Raw genomic sequence first — 15,215 nt, 5'->3', positions numbered from 1 at the left:
GGTTTGTCAGGCAGCTTTGCAGGTGGGCTTTTTGAAGCATCTTGGAGATGTTGCTATTGTTATTTTTTTATTGCTGATCCTACCAGGTGAGCTCTGCGGTGAGGATCCAGGAGAGCAGCGTGGAGAGAAGCTGAGTCCCGGGTGGAAGGAGTGCGGTGGGACAAACGACATGATCTCCTCGTCAAACAGACTGCAGCACACAGAAGAACAAATACAGAAATATTAGGACTTTTGGCAGACATTGTATTTTCACTATTATGATTCTCAGTTTAGCATGCTTCAGACACAAACAAGAGCTGATGCTGCAATGGAGCGACGGATAGTATTATATATTATAAATATAATCGATATAACAGAACTATATATATATATATATTATTCATTCATTCATTCATTTTCTTGTCAGCTTAGTCCCTTTATTAATGCGGGGTCGCCACGGCGGAATGAACTGCCAACTTATCCAGCAAGTTTTTACGCAGCGGATGCACTTCCAGCTGCAACCCATCTCTGGGAAACATCCACACACACATTCACACACACACACTATGGACAATTTAGCCTACCCAATTCACCTGTACCGCATGTGTTTGGACGGTGGGGGAAACCGGAGCACCCGGAGCAAACCCACGCGAACACAGGGAGAACATGCAAACTCCACACAGAAACGCCAACTGAGCCGAGGCTCGAACCAGCGACCTTCTTGCTGTGAGGCGACAGCACTACCTACTGCGCCACTGCTTCACCCTATATATATATATCGTTCAGAGCTTTATAAAAATATATGGCCTGTCAAATCTCTTGTTTTGCCATTATAATGTGGCCCTTGAGGACTCTCCTGCAGCAAAGCACATCAGCGTCTGAACTGTACCTCAGCAGCATCACCAGATCCGCATCACAGGACAGCTTTTCCACACCTTGAGCTCCTTCAGTCCTGATGTAATGGATCTTCTCCCTGAGAGGAAACACACACACACACACACACACACACACACACACACACACACACACACACACACACACACACACACACACACACACACACACACACACACACACACACACACACACATCAACATCTCAGATTTCCAGCTTTCTCCATGCTGAGCAGCTCCTGAAAGCTCTGGACTCAGGGAATGTTCATTGTTTTGAGAGTGCACTGCAGATGAACGGGCGGTAAGAGTGCTTTCAGCAGTGCTATTACATTAGGATCACTTCACTGCATTAGTGCTGCTGGTAATGCAGCTTGCTTACTCTATATACACACACAACGCCAAACCCTCATTCATGTTCTGTTCTCTACTCTTCAGAGAATGTTTCATGCATCTTTATGCCACCTTTTAATATGAGCTTGACACTGAAAAGAAAGTTCTGCTCTGTTATAATTAGTGCTGTCACACCATCATGATTATCCTAAATAAATGTTTGTAGTTAAGTAATATATTCATGTGTGCTGTATATTTATGTATACATGAAAAAAAACACACACACACACACACAAAATCTATATCTATACACACAAAAATATAAAACCATCAAACATATACACCAACCGGCCACTTTATTAGGTACATCTGTCCAACTGCATGTTAAAACTAATTTCCAATAGAGCAGCTTTGGGATGTAGTTGAGATTGGCATCATGGATGTGCAGCCGACAAATCTGCAGCAACTGTGTGATGCTATCATGTCAATATGGAGCAAAATCTCTGAGGAATATTTCCAGTAGCTTGTTGAATCTCTGCTACCAAGGATTAAAGCAGTTCTGAAGGCAAAAGAGGGTCTGACCTGGTACAAGTAAGGTGTACCTAATAAAGTGGCCGGTGAGTGTATATTTACATATAAATCAATATCTTATACAATACAGTCATGCATTTATTTAAATACACAGTAAACACAAATATATTTTGTAAATATGAACTTTAATTTTCAATGTGATTGTTCGACAGCACTAATTCTAATAATAGTTTTGGTCATTTGGTCATAATTAAATATTTTGTTTTGTTTTAATGTCAGCCCTTCAACAAACTTTCAGTAACTTTGTCACGTGCTTTTGCCATTTAAATTTTTCTTAATAAATCTATAATTAAATTTTAATACTTCAGTTTTCCAGCAGAACTAAAAGAAATAAGAGTTTCTCCAGAAGATAAACATGACAGGAAATACTGTGAGAAATGTCCCTGCTCTGGTCAACATCACTACAAATAAACTTGACAGTAAAAATACTTCTGTCAGTATAGTGTGATCATCTGTTTACCAGAAACACCGGCTCAGTGTGCTGCGAGTTCCCATCATGCACCTCACCTGAGTGTGTGGTTTCTGGATAGACTCGGCTGTCGCTCCTGCAGCGTGTCCAGTATGTTTGGTTGACGGAGGAAAGCCACAATCTTGTCATTGTAGGCTGAAGAAGACATAAATATGATGAATTCCTCATACAGAACCAATTTAAAATACACATTATATGACCAAACAGGAACAGCAAATACAAAGCCCTCATTTTTGATGCACGTTTTGATGCATATTTTGGAAAATCACATTAATAAATGCTCAATGGGGACCGATTATGTATCTTTTTACAAGATGTAAATAATTCTCTGATGTTTCTAGAGTGTGTAATGAAGTTTCACACAGATACTGTTCTCTAACTCTCTGAAACTGACCCTTTTAGGCTTTAAACCTAATCGTGGCCTGTGAACCTAATAGGTGACTGTCACTTTAAATTCAAATGAGATCGTGCTGTTTTCAGAAGGGGGCGGAGCTATAAACGCCTGCACTACAGCATAGTGTCATATTCATTCATAGCAGCCACACACTCCCATATTAACAGTCAGAGAAGCCTTGTGTCCAGTGTTGACTAACCGTGAGGCACTGAATCCGGCTGGTTTTGGCTCCTGACGGCTGACACTAGACCAGATCTGTTGACCAGAGAAGCTCCTCTACTGCGACACACTTCTGACGCCTGAGAAAACATGACAGAGCATCAGCAACAACATTCACATTCGCAGAAAACAGAAGCTGTGTGTCATACATGTGCCGCTCGCTCCTGTTAGTGTCCTCAATCTGGCAACCTGTCTGTGCATTGAGTTGCCATGTGAAAAACAAATCCTCCTCAATGTTTTGAATTTGGACTGCAATACCGAGTTCCACCACTAGGTGAATAAATCATTAGGATTAAGTGTGTGTGTTGTTGCACCTCTCCGGCGCTGTAGCTGCGCAGTCTCTGCAGGTGTTGTCTGTGTATGAGGTGATTCGGCAGGCGGCCGTTCTGAAGGGGAATGCGGGGGTCCATGAAGGTCGTCGCTCGACTGTTGTGGTCCACGAAGAAGGACTGACGAAACAAGACAACACTGTTATTGAGCATTCCACACATTAAACTGTGCTGCCACTCATCTGTGTGTGTGTGTGTGTGTGTGTGGTTATGCTTTGTGTGTGTTGGGGTTTATGGTGTGTATGTGTTTGTATTGGTGTTTATGATGTGTGTTTGCAGTGTGTCTGTGTTTATGGTGTGTGTGTGTGTGTGTGTGTGTTTGTTTGTGTTCCTGCTTGTTTATGGCATGTGTGTGTGTTTGTGTGTCTGTGTTTATGGTGTGTGTGTGTGTTTATTTTTGGGTGTGTTTGTTTGTGTTCCTGCTTGTTTATGGTGTGTGTGTGTGTGTGTGTGTGTGTGTGTGTGTTTTTTTTTTGAGTGCGTGTGCTTGTGTTCCTGCTTGTTTATGGTGTGTGTGTGTTTATGAAGTGTGTGTATTTGTGGTGTGTGTTTATGAAGTGTGTGTTCCTGCTTGTTTATGGTGTGTGTGTGTGTGTGTTTATGAAGTGTGTGTTCCTGCTTGTTTATGGTGTGTGTGTGTTTATGAAGTGTGTGTATTTGTGGTGTGTGTTTATGAAGTGTGTGTTCCTGCTTGTTTATGGTGTGTGTGTGTGTGTGTGTGTGTTTATGAAGTGTGTGTACTTGTGGTGTGTGTCTGTGGTGTGTGTGTGTGTTTGTGTATGTTAGGGTTTATGGTGTGTATGTGTTTGTATTGGTGTTTATGATGTCTGTTTTTAGTGTTTCTGTGCCTGTGTTCATGTTGTGTGTGTGTTAATGGTGTGTGTGTTTTTTGTGTGTTTGTGTGTGTACCAGCTTGTTTATGGTGTGTGTGTGTGTGTTTATGAAGTGTGTGTGTTTGTGTGTGATGGGGTTTATGGTGTGTATGTGTTAATGGTGTGTGTGTGTGTGTATGTGTGTGTGTGTGTGTGTGTGTGTGTGTGTGTGTGTGTGTGTGTGTGTGTGTGTTAATGGTGTGTGTTTACGAAGTGTGTGTGTGTGTGAGTATATTTGTGGTGTGTGTTAGGGTCTATGGTGTGTGTTTGTGTGTATGTGATTTTTTACGGGGTGTGTGTGTATGTTTATTGAGTGTGTGTGTGTGTGTGTGTGTTTGTGGTGTGTGTGTGTTTATGGTATGTGTGTTTGTATTTGTGTGTGTTTGTTTGTTTATGATGTGTGTGTCTGTATTTGTATGTGTTTGTTTATGGATTGTGTGTGTGTGTTTATGGTGTGTGTGTGTGTGTATGTGTGTGTTTGTTAATGGTGTGTGTGTTTGTTAATGGTGTGTGTGTGTGTTTGTGTATGGTGTGTGTGTTAATGGTGTGTTATTGTGTTTATGGTATGTGTTTATATGTGTGTGTGAGTATATGGTGTGTGTGTGTGTGTGTGTGTGTGAGTTTGTGTGTATTTATGCTTGTGTGTGTGTTTATGGTGTGTGTTTATGGTGTGTGTGAGAGAGAGAGAGAGTTTGTGTTTATGTTTTAGGTTATATGTGTGTTTATGATTGTGTGTGTGTGTGTGTGTGTATTTGTGGTGTGTGTTAGGATCTATGGTGTGTGTTTGTGTTTGTTTACGGGGTTTGTGTGTGTGTTTATTGAGTGTGTGTGTGTGTTTGTGTTTACGGTGTGTATGTTTGTGGTGTGTGTGTGTTTGTGTTTATGGTATGCGTGTGTGTGTGTGTGTGTTTGTATTTGTTTGTTTATGATGTGTGTGTCTTTGTATTTGTATGTGTGTTTGTTTATGGATTGTGTGTGTGTGGCTTTATGGTGTGTGTTTGTATGTGTGTGTTTGTTTATGGTGTGTGTGTTTGTGTGTGTTTATGGTGTGTGTGTTTGTGGTGTGTGTCTATGTTTATGGTGTGTGTGTGAGTTTGTATTTGTGTGTGTTTGTTAATGGTGTGTGTGTGTGTGTGTGTGTTTGTGTATGGTGTGTGTGTGTGTGTTAACGGTGTGTTATTGTGTTTATGGTATGTGTTTATATGTGTGTGTGAGTATATGGTGTGTGTGTGTGTGTGTGTGTGTGTGTGTGTGTGTGTGTGTGTGTGTTTGTTTATGGTGTTTATGTTTGTGTGTATTTATGCTTGTGTGTGTGTTTATGGTGTGTGTGTGAGTTTGTGTTTATGGTGTTTATGTTTTAGGTTATATGTGTGTTTATGATTGTGTGTGTGTTTATGATTGTGTGTGTGTGTGTGTGTCTTGCGTTCACCTTGCCCTGCGGGTCAGTTTTGATCTCCCAGCCCCTCGGCAGCTCCAGATGAGTGTCAGCGAACTTGTTGATGAAGGTGACGAGGTCTCGGTTGTGTTGATATCGCTCAAAGTTCCGTGCGTCTCTGCGGATCTTCAGGACCATGTGCTTCAGGCAGGTGCTGTTAGTGAACATCCGATACGCACCCTGACACCAGAACACAACAACATCATATTTATGATTATGTTTATATATGCAGCACTGTGCTCCTGCAAGACGTGATATTCCCTCCCTTCCACTGTATGTCCACACATGTAGAGGAATAACAATACAGCTCAACCTGACCTGACGACTCCACTGGTTAATGATCAGAGTGTTATCAAAGCCAGCTTCACGACAGTCATGAATATTCAATAAGTGTCAGGTCTTCATGTGTGTGATCTGCCTGGAGTAACTCGAAAACAAGATAAAGACGTCTCAGAGATGCCGAAACAAGCTTTTAAAGAGCTCAAATCGTCTTGTATCAGTGCAGCATTATCTCTGAGTTGTTAATGTCTGTTCTCGGTCTGCCGTGATGTTGCAGGAGAGCTTAGGAGATCGATAAAGAGTGAATCTGCAAATAGTTCAATCAATATCTGCCTCAGCTGGAGTGCGTCTGCTCACGGACACCAGGACTTCACTATAGAGCCTCACAGACGCTTTAAAGCATTCAGAGAAATCCTGATCTGCACAAGACTTTTGGCCAGGGAGAAATTAAAATGGTTGTGTCGCACTGGTCTGGTTCTCTCAAGGTTTTTTTTCTTCACTCTCCTATTGGTGAAGTGTTTTTTCCCTCTCCGCTGTCGCCACTGGCTTGCATGGTTCAGGATCGGTGGAGCTACTCATCAATGAATCTGCTCTTCAGTGTTTGGACTCTCAGTAATGACTTCAAATCACACTGAACTGAGCTAAACTGAACTGAACTTAAACACTAAAAACTGAACCACCCTGATCCAATTACTATGACCATCTATGTGAAGCTGCTTTGACACAATCTACATTGTAAAAGCGCTGTACAAATACAGCTGAATTGAATTGAACTGAATATTCTGTTCTTTTATTTTAGATATTATTTCAGCCTCCAGGGCACAGTGGTCAGCACTGTCGCCTCGCAGCAAGAAGGTCACTGATTCGAGTCCCGGCTGGTTCAGTTATTGTTTCTGTGTGGAGTTAGTATGTTCTCCCTGTGTTGGCGTGGGTTTCCTCTGGGTGCTCCGGTTTCCCCCACAGTCCAAACACGTGTGTGTGTGTGTGTGTGTGTGTGTGTGTGTGTGTGTGTGTGTGTACTTTTGACATAACATTGTGTTTTTCACAGATGATGTGATGTGGTTGTATAGAAAACATTTTGAGTGCCCAGAAAAGTGCTTTATGAATGTAATCAACTATTATTATTAGTATTATTATTATGATTATTATTATTAAAATAATAAAAAAGTTTCTGTGTGCTATCAAGAGTAAAAACTTAATGTTTAAACTGACTTTAAGACATTAAAACAGTTGTTGTTGTTGTTGTCTGAGTGCCTGAGGCACGGACTATAAAGGCTCCGCCCTCTTCCAGAGAGGAGGGCGGGAAGTAGCAGCTCATTTGCATTTATAGAGATATACAGGAATATTTTTGTATTTGATTGCAGTCAATACAATGCAGTTTAAAAGTTAAATCAATTGATTCTCAAAAGTGATGACTCATTTTGGGTTCAAATCTTTAGCCGCTTAACTCTAAGGCTATTCACATTTCAGACTGGGCCATCGGACTAATCACAACAGACCGAGCCATCGGACAAATCACATCGGACCAGGCCTTCGGACCAATCACAACAGACTGGGTCATCAGACCAATCACAAAAAAACTAGGTCATTGGACCAATCACCACAAACCGAGCCATCGGATTAATAACCACAGACCAGGCCATCGGACTAATCACAACAGACTAGGCCATGGGACCAATAACCACAGACCGGGCCATTGGACCAATCACAACAGACTTGGTAATCGAACCAATCACAACAAACTGGGTCATTAAACCATTAACCAAAGATTAGTCTCATGCACAGGAGGGGTTTGGAAAAAATTAATCGCTGAATAAATCATGTGGGAGGGGTTATGATAATTAGGTAGAGATAATTATGCAGATTAAGAGACAATGAAAGTGTTTTTTGCCCTGAAAGCAGATCAGCCTGTAGCTGGAGACCCCCAACACCAAAATATGACCTTTCCTAATGCATCATAGGGGCTCTTTAAAGCTGCTCCTGCAACACAAACATTAGAGACAGCACACATGCATGCATCCCACAGTGACTTACGTAGTTTGCATGGAGGACAGTGAAGAATTCAGGGTGAGTGATGAACTTGACGGCGGGACACTGAAGCAGCTGCGAGACGTTCGGGTTATTGACCGGAGATGAAGGGCCGTCTCTTCTCTGATCTACACACAACACAGGAACAAACACTGTTTAGGTTACGCTTTATTACAATCCCTATAGGCACAACTGTGTTGGCGTGGGTTTCCTCCGGGTGCTCCGGTTTCCCCCACAGTCCAAACACATGCGCTATAGGGGAACTGAATAAACTAAAGTGGCCTTAGTGGGTGTGTGTGTGTTAGCTGGAAGGGCACCCGCTGTGTAAAGCATATGCTGTAATAGTTGGAATAGGAATATGGCGGTTCATTCCATTGTGCATCCGCTGATTAATAACGTGACTAAGCCGAAGGAAAATTAATGAATAATGTATTAAAACAGCATGTTTTCTAAGTTTGCTTGTTAATATTGTATAATTTTATATTTGAATATTTTTAAAGTGCTTTATAAGCAAAATATATTACTATTATAATTAAAATCTGGAACGCTGATGAAGTTTTCCTGCTTTCTGAAGGCTGATCAGTGATGAGGCTGACCTGTGGATTGTGTTGTGGATTCGCTCTCGGTATCTCCAGTGTTCCTCTCAGATCCGCGAGTGTTTGCAGGCTCGTCTTCGCTCGCCATCGTCCGCTGAATATTCTGATACCTGAGGAAAAATCAACACTGCTGGGGGAAAACACTCCTATCATCGTCATATAAGGAAAAATATCTGCATTGTTCTGTCTGAGTTGATTCAGCAAATAATACACACATACTCTAGATTTATTTCAAGAGCTTGGTTCCTTTTGTATCAATTAAATGTATTGGTTTATTTCACATCAATCACACACATCATACCTTTTAATTAAAACAAATCTCTCGCATTTATTAACCCTTTAACTTCATTCCTTTGGCTTACTCTCTGATTTTTTATCAGGGGTCACCACAGCGGAATGACCCGGCAACTATTTCAGCATGTTTTACGCAGCAGATGCCCTTCCAGCTGCAACCCAGTACTGGGAAACACCCATAGACCCTCATTCAAACACACTCATACACTACGGCCAATTTAGTTGATCAGTTCCCCTAAAGCGCATGCGTTTGGACTGTGGGGGAAACCGGAGCCAACACGGGGAGAACATGCAAACTCCACACAGAAACACCAACTGACCCAGGCGAACCAGCGACCTTCTTGCTGTGAGGTGACAGTGCGATACCATCATTTTTAGTTTTAATGATAACCTAAATGCACAAATGTTCACCTAGGAAGTTACCATTCCTATTAAAGGGTTAACGCTGTTTTATAAATATCAAAGATGCTTAAGAAGTGATTTTGTTTTAGTTATAACAATTAATATAAAACATATATATATAACATTTTGAGGTCAATACATGTTTAGCAACTATTATTACAGTATAAAATAGCAGTTTTAAGAGAATATGCAGTAAAGTGGCATTTATATCTGTAATGTAAAGCAGCATGTCCCAGTCTTTGGAGTCAGAAATTATTATATGATGATTAAGAAATATTAATGATGCATGAAACTGTAATGCATTTTATTTTTCAGGATTGTATTTTGTTTGTTTTACATAATCTGTTGTAACATTATAATTATATTTAATCCACATTTGATTTGATCATTTTAATGCTGCTTGAATTAATAAATATAATTTATTTCTAAGCCACAGTCACACAAAAGACCCCAAACAAAAATCGGATTCTCCGCCAGTGTTGCCAGATTGAGCGGTTTTGAATAAATTTTTGCAGGTAAAAAATGACATAGGCAGGAAATGTGTAAAATTGGTCGGTTTTGTAACAGCGTGCAGCCAGCCCCTTCACTTATAAACCTGTTATGATCCCCCAAAGAGGTGCCATAGCACAGCGGGTTTTAGATTAGGTTTTGGTTAGCTACATCTGGCAACACTGTTCTCCGCTGACTCATTTGAGAAGGGTATAAACGGAGGTCAGAGCCAGCTCCAAGAGGGTGGGCTTTGGAGCTCCAAGTGGGCTGTGCAAACCTTATTTAGTCGTATTTAGAGTTTAATATTGTGCTTTATGAATGTGTACACCTAACCCTAAACCCGACCTCACAGTAACCTGATAAACCCAACCTACTTGTGGTTTGAGTCCCTCCCACTTGGAGGCCAACCAACCTACTTGCGGTGTAATGCCTCCCACTTGCAGGTCTCCGGGCTGCAGCGATACCTACTTGGACTCATTTTGGTGTTTCAGTGCTTAAGCGTGTGTGTCCTGCAGGGGGCAGCATCTGCTCAAATATACCTTTGAGATGTTGTGAAATTTTACTCAACTCACTACAATAATTCCAAAGCATCTGTTCTGAATTATATCTTTAATACTTATTAGTTTGTGGCTATACATCTTTATTTCACAGCTACACTGACATGGTAAACAGATGTGAACGAATGAAGGAAATATTCTCCTGCACTGTAAACAATATCTGTTAATGAACAGTTAACGGTGTGATTTGGGTTTATTTGCGGTAGTGACTTGCATTATGGGATGCTGATCTCTGCTCCACTTCTGATGTTGAAAATTCTAAACTACAGTTTAATAATGTTAATTTTAATGACATTTTAGTTTTTTGAATATAATATAAGAAACATTATGTAGAGGAATAAGTGTGTGAAATAACAGGAGATGTGTTGCAGTTTATTACAAGGTGTTTGTAGCGTAATATACAACACCAACACACACAATATAGCCCTGCAGACTGTTACACAAGAGCAGAAAACACACTTTTTACAACTACTCAAGGTTAAAAGTTATTGGAAGAAAGATCAAGATCCCATTATGCAACTTAAAAGCAGAAATAAATGGGGGAAAATAAAAACATTAATCACAAAATACAGAAAACTGCTCATTTCTGGGTATTTTTACAGTGTATAGTGTGTTGTACCTGCGGTTGAGCTGCTCCATCTGGTGTGTGGACCCTGATCTCTGCATGCCGGTGCGCTTGGCTGCATGAATGGGTCTCTGCCATGTTGTTGTCCGGTTTACATGATCCACGTAAAAAACACGACCGTGACTGTCCACACGCGCCTCCCAATCTGTGCACAAACACACACACACATCATCCACTGTCCTCCTGTGGAGATCTGAATTCTTCCTCGTTTATCTCCCAAGTGCTGTTTAACAGAGCAAGACATTTTTTCCACATTATTTCCTATTCCCAGTAGGCAGTGCTGTCGCCTCACAGCAATAAGGTCTCTTGTTCGAGCCTCGGCTGGGTCAGTTGGCATTTCTCTGTGTGGAGTTTGCATGTTCTCCCCGTGTTGGCGTGGGTTTTCTCCGGCTGCTCCGGTTTCCCTCACAGTCCAAACACATGCAGTACAGGTGAATTGGGTAGGCTAAATTGTCTGTAGTGTATGAGTGTGAATGAGTGTGTTTCCCAGAGATGGGCTGCGGCTGGAAGGGCATCCGCTGTGTAAAAACATGCTGGATAAGTTGGCGGTTCATTCCGCTGTGGCGACCCCGGATTAATAAAGGAACTAAGCCTTAAAGAAAATGAATGAATGAATGAAATACGGAAAACCGCTAATGTACAGATATTTTTACAGCACAAAAGTGCAAAGTTTCAACACTTCTGAGCATGCACAGGTGATCCATTATTGACTTTTGCATGAACATCAAGGAATTTATTGTCTAAATATTTGTGTATTGTTATCAGCTCAATGTGCAGTTCAACTAAATGTGCATATCATGATTCAATGCACACGCTGAGGTTCACCATCCAGTGTGTTTTATGCAGTATTCCAAAATACACATCAAAACATGTGGATGGAGACAAAGCAAATGAGATGACACACACACACACACACACACACAAACACACACACACAAACACGCACACTCACACACACTTGCATGCTAATGAAGGTAAACACATGTCAACAGCACAAGCCAGGGTCAGATGTGATTGAGGAAAGCTTACTTGGTGGTAATGGTTGATCAACACTGGGGTAATGATGGGGATCAGGCCGCAAAGCAGGAGTCTGAGTGATTGCATGATGACTGCAGTGCAAATGAAAACTGCCTACAAACAAATCACAACACACACCCGTGACTTATGACGAGTGCCATAAATCAGCGCTGATATACTGGAAGCGGGAACTGTCCTGCCAGTGTCACAGAAGCAAGTCAATACAATGAAGTACATGAAATCTCTGGATATACAGTTGATTAATTCAGTGGGAACAGTCGGGTCGGGAAGAGAACTGTTCTAATATGACAGCGGGTAAAAAAAAAAACCTAATAAATAATAATTAAGCAGCAGGAGCAATCAGGTGTGGAATAAAACCCAGCATGAGCGGGACTGAAAAAACAGTCCTGTGCAGACCACTAGACCAGGGGTGGCCAATCCTGTTCCTGGAGAGCCACCTTCCTGCAGATTTCAGTTGCAACCCATATCAAACACACCTGCCTGTAATTATCACGTGGTGTTCAGGTCCTAATTAATTGGTTCAGGTGTGTTCGATATGGGTAGCAACTGAAATCTGCAGGAAGTTGGGTCTCCAGGAACAGGGTTGGCCACCCCTGCTCTAGACTGTAGGTCTGGGTCCGTATTGAACGGCTTCTAGGTCCGGTTTGCGTGTTAGTGACCCTAACCCATCCCAATTTTGCAAGGCACAATTCAGAAAAGGCTCCTCACCTGTTTGCCGAACTCAAGATCTGGGTCCTTATGGGAAAGCTTCTGGGTCCGGTTGACCTGTTAGTGACCATTGCCTTAACCCATCCTCCCATTATTGATCTTTTAGCAATGCACAGCAGGACAGAAATAAAAAAAAACAGTCCCAAGCAGACCTCTAGGCCAGGGGTGTCCATTCCTGTTCCTGGAGATCAACCTTCCCGCAGAGTTCAACTCCAACGCTGATCAAACACAACCAACTAAGCAGGATCTGAAGGAGCACTTGGTGATTACAGACAGGTGTGTTTGACCAAGGTTGCAGATGAACTCTGCAGAAAGGTAGACCTGGGAAACAGGATTGGGCTCCATGCTAAGGCTGTAGGAGTGGGTTCTGGGTCGGCAATTGAACCGTGGTTCTCCTGTTAGTTACCACTCCCCTAACCCATACCAGTTTTTATCTTTCAGGAATGCATAATCTAGAAAAGTCTCCTCCCCTGATGACCTAACCCTGGGTCCAGCCACAGGCGAGTGCTCTAGACCAGGGATGGGCAAACTTAATACTGGAGGGCGTGTGTCCTACATAGTTTTGCTCCAACGCTTATCAAACACACATGCTTTCTAGTGATTTAAGTCACTGATTAGTTTGTTCAGGTGTGTTTGATTAGTGTTGGAGAAAACTCTGCAGGGACACCGGCCCTCGAGGATCAAGTATGGCTATCCTTGCTATAGACTGTAGGTATAAGTCCGTGTGGAATGGCTTCTGGGTCCAGTTCACCTGTTAGTGGCCCTAACCCATCCCATTTTTGACCTTTCAGCAATGCACAATTCTTACAAGTCATCTCACCTGTTGTCTGAACACAAGATCTGGGTCCTTTTGGGAAAGCCTCTGGGTCTGGTTGACCTGATAGTGAACATTTCCTTAACCCATCCCCATTATTAAACTTTTAGCAATGCACAGCAAGACTGAAATAAAAAAAAACAGTCCCGAGCAGACCTCTAGGCCAGGGGTGTCCAATCCTGTTCCTAGAGATCTACATGGAGTTCAGCTCCAACCCTGATCAAACACAACTAAACCAACCAAGCAGGATCTGGAGGAGCACTTGGTGATTACAGACAGGTGTGTTTGATCAAGGTTGCAGATGAACTCTGCAGGAAGGCAGATCTCCAAGAACTGGATTGAGCTGCCCTGCTCTAGGCTGTAGGTCTGGGTCCATATGGGGTGGCTTCTGGGTCTGCACCCAAACTGCATTCTGACCTGTTAGTGGCCCTAACCCATCCCATTTTTATCCAATCAGCAATGCACAATTCAGAAAAGCCTCCTCACCTGTTGGCCGAACACTAGGTCCCGCCACAGGCGACTCATCCACCTCCGCGTCCCCCAGAGGACTCTCTTCTGAAGAAGACTCCCTCCACTGGACCGAGCCTCCGCCTGGCTCCCGCACATCTGGGCTCCGCATGGAGTCTGACACCGACTCAAACGCGCTGTTTTCCTCCTCCTCTTCCTCTTGCGAAGAGAAAACCGTGCTCTCCGACAGGCGGGTGCTGTCCACCGAGGACAGGCGTGTGTGGCTGCACAGCCGGTTTCGGCCCTCGTAACCCGAGTTTGTGCTGTAACACGAGGTGCTGTAACAGGACGTGCTGTAACATGACGTACTATAGCAGGAGTTATCACAAAATTCACACTCGCTTTCCCGAGGCTCCCTTCTTCTTCCCGAATCCCCGTCTTCACTGTATATCCGGAGGGTGGACGGAGACGGTCTTTCTCCCTCCAGAAGCTGGTTGAGTTCAGAAAGACGCTCGATTGAGAGGCTACGTGGTAAAATTCGCCTGCAACACGGTCTCGGACACTCAGGAACAACTGACGGAGACTGAGCTTCGGATACCTCATCTTCGTCTTCTTTATCTTCTTGAGGTTTGATCGTGATTTCTTCTGAAGATTCGGGATCAGGTGCATCTTCCTCTTCATCTCGGTGGCACTGAGCTGACGGCAGACTGTGGAGTAGATGATGAATGCGGATGTAATGAGAGCGCGGCGTTTCGGGTTCTTCACACGTCGAGGCGATAACCGTCTCTAATTCAGATACTGGAAGCGAGCACGGTCGATTCTTGCGCTTTAACTGAACTCGTACCCTTGGGGAACATTCATTATCTCCGTCTACCATTAGATCCACCTGTTCAGAGCTTGTTTCTACTTCATGCTCTTCATTTACTCCATCAGTATGTTCAGCATCACGGTTGTCCAGTACTTCCGATGGAGTCTCAGCCATAGTTTCTTCCAGCGTCTCTCCATGATCCCCCATTATACCAGTGTCTTGTTCTGCAGTTTCTCCAAGAGTTGTATCATTCATTGGTGTATCTCCTTGAGCTGTAACCATCTCCTCATCTGCTTCGGGTTGGGTTTCCTTACTGGGTTCTGATAGAGATGTAAGCTGAACATCAACATCATCCCGCATCTCGATTTCTGGAGGACATTCGGGTGGAGGCTCGGGAACGTCTAGACTCAATGCATCCTCCATTGGTGGATCAGAAGCTGGTGGTGGATCTTCAACTGGCTCCGGATCTGTCTGCTGGTCTGGCTCCGCATCAAAGACTGGCATTGCATTGAGAGACACTTCCTCATCATCTATCAGAGAGAATGAGTAGATCTGTCAATATTGGTAAAGGGGTGAGGTAAGAATTAACACAAGAGTAGCTATAATTAGTACATCTGTG

At 42.9% G+C, this 15,215-nt stretch overlaps 1 protein-coding gene and 1 long non-coding RNA gene across 9 annotated transcripts in view; one reads left to right on the top strand and one right to left on the bottom strand.

The window, feature by feature from the left end:
- The window catches only part of LOC141380801 (uncharacterized), a 198,830-nt gene that overhangs the window by 18,166 nt on the left and 165,449 nt on the right, over window positions 1–15,215 (top strand). The gene's annotated exons all lie outside the window — the stretch shown is intronic.
- hecw1a (HECT, C2 and WW domain containing E3 ubiquitin protein ligase 1a) overlaps window positions 1–15,215 on the bottom strand; it is a 70,803-nt gene that overhangs the window by 18,019 nt on the left and 37,569 nt on the right. For 4 of the 8 annotated variants that reach the window (XM_073941344.1, XM_073941345.1, XM_073941343.1 and 1 more), the window contains 11 exons: window positions 13,828–15,126; window positions 11,811–11,912; window positions 10,776–10,926; window positions 8,415–8,524; window positions 7,825–7,946; window positions 5,506–5,691; window positions 3,190–3,324; window positions 2,856–2,955; window positions 2,301–2,397; window positions 869–952; window positions 84–190 (listed from right to left, as the gene is read on the bottom strand). In XM_073941344.1, coding sequence (XP_073797445.1) covers window positions 84–190; window positions 869–952; window positions 2,301–2,397; window positions 2,856–2,955; window positions 3,190–3,324; window positions 5,506–5,691; window positions 7,825–7,946; window positions 8,415–8,524; window positions 10,776–10,926; window positions 11,811–11,912; window positions 13,828–15,126 — 2,493 coding nt within the window. The remainder of the gene's footprint in view (window positions 1–83; window positions 191–868; window positions 953–2,300; window positions 2,398–2,855; window positions 2,956–3,189; window positions 3,325–5,505; window positions 5,692–7,824; window positions 7,947–8,414; window positions 8,525–10,775; window positions 10,927–11,810; window positions 11,913–13,827; window positions 15,127–15,215) is intronic. The other 4 variants (XM_073941347.1, XM_073941348.1, XM_073941346.1 and 1 more) reach the window with 1 other exon arrangement.

This window comes from Danio rerio, chromosome 24, assembly GCF_049306965.1.
Source record: "Danio rerio strain Tuebingen ecotype United States chromosome 24, GRCz12tu, whole genome shotgun sequence".
Lineage (NCBI taxonomy): Eukaryota > Metazoa > Chordata > Actinopteri > Cypriniformes > Danionidae > Danio > Danio rerio.
Note: the sequence above shows the minus strand (reverse complement) of the source record. Positions and strands in the feature narration are given on the sequence as shown.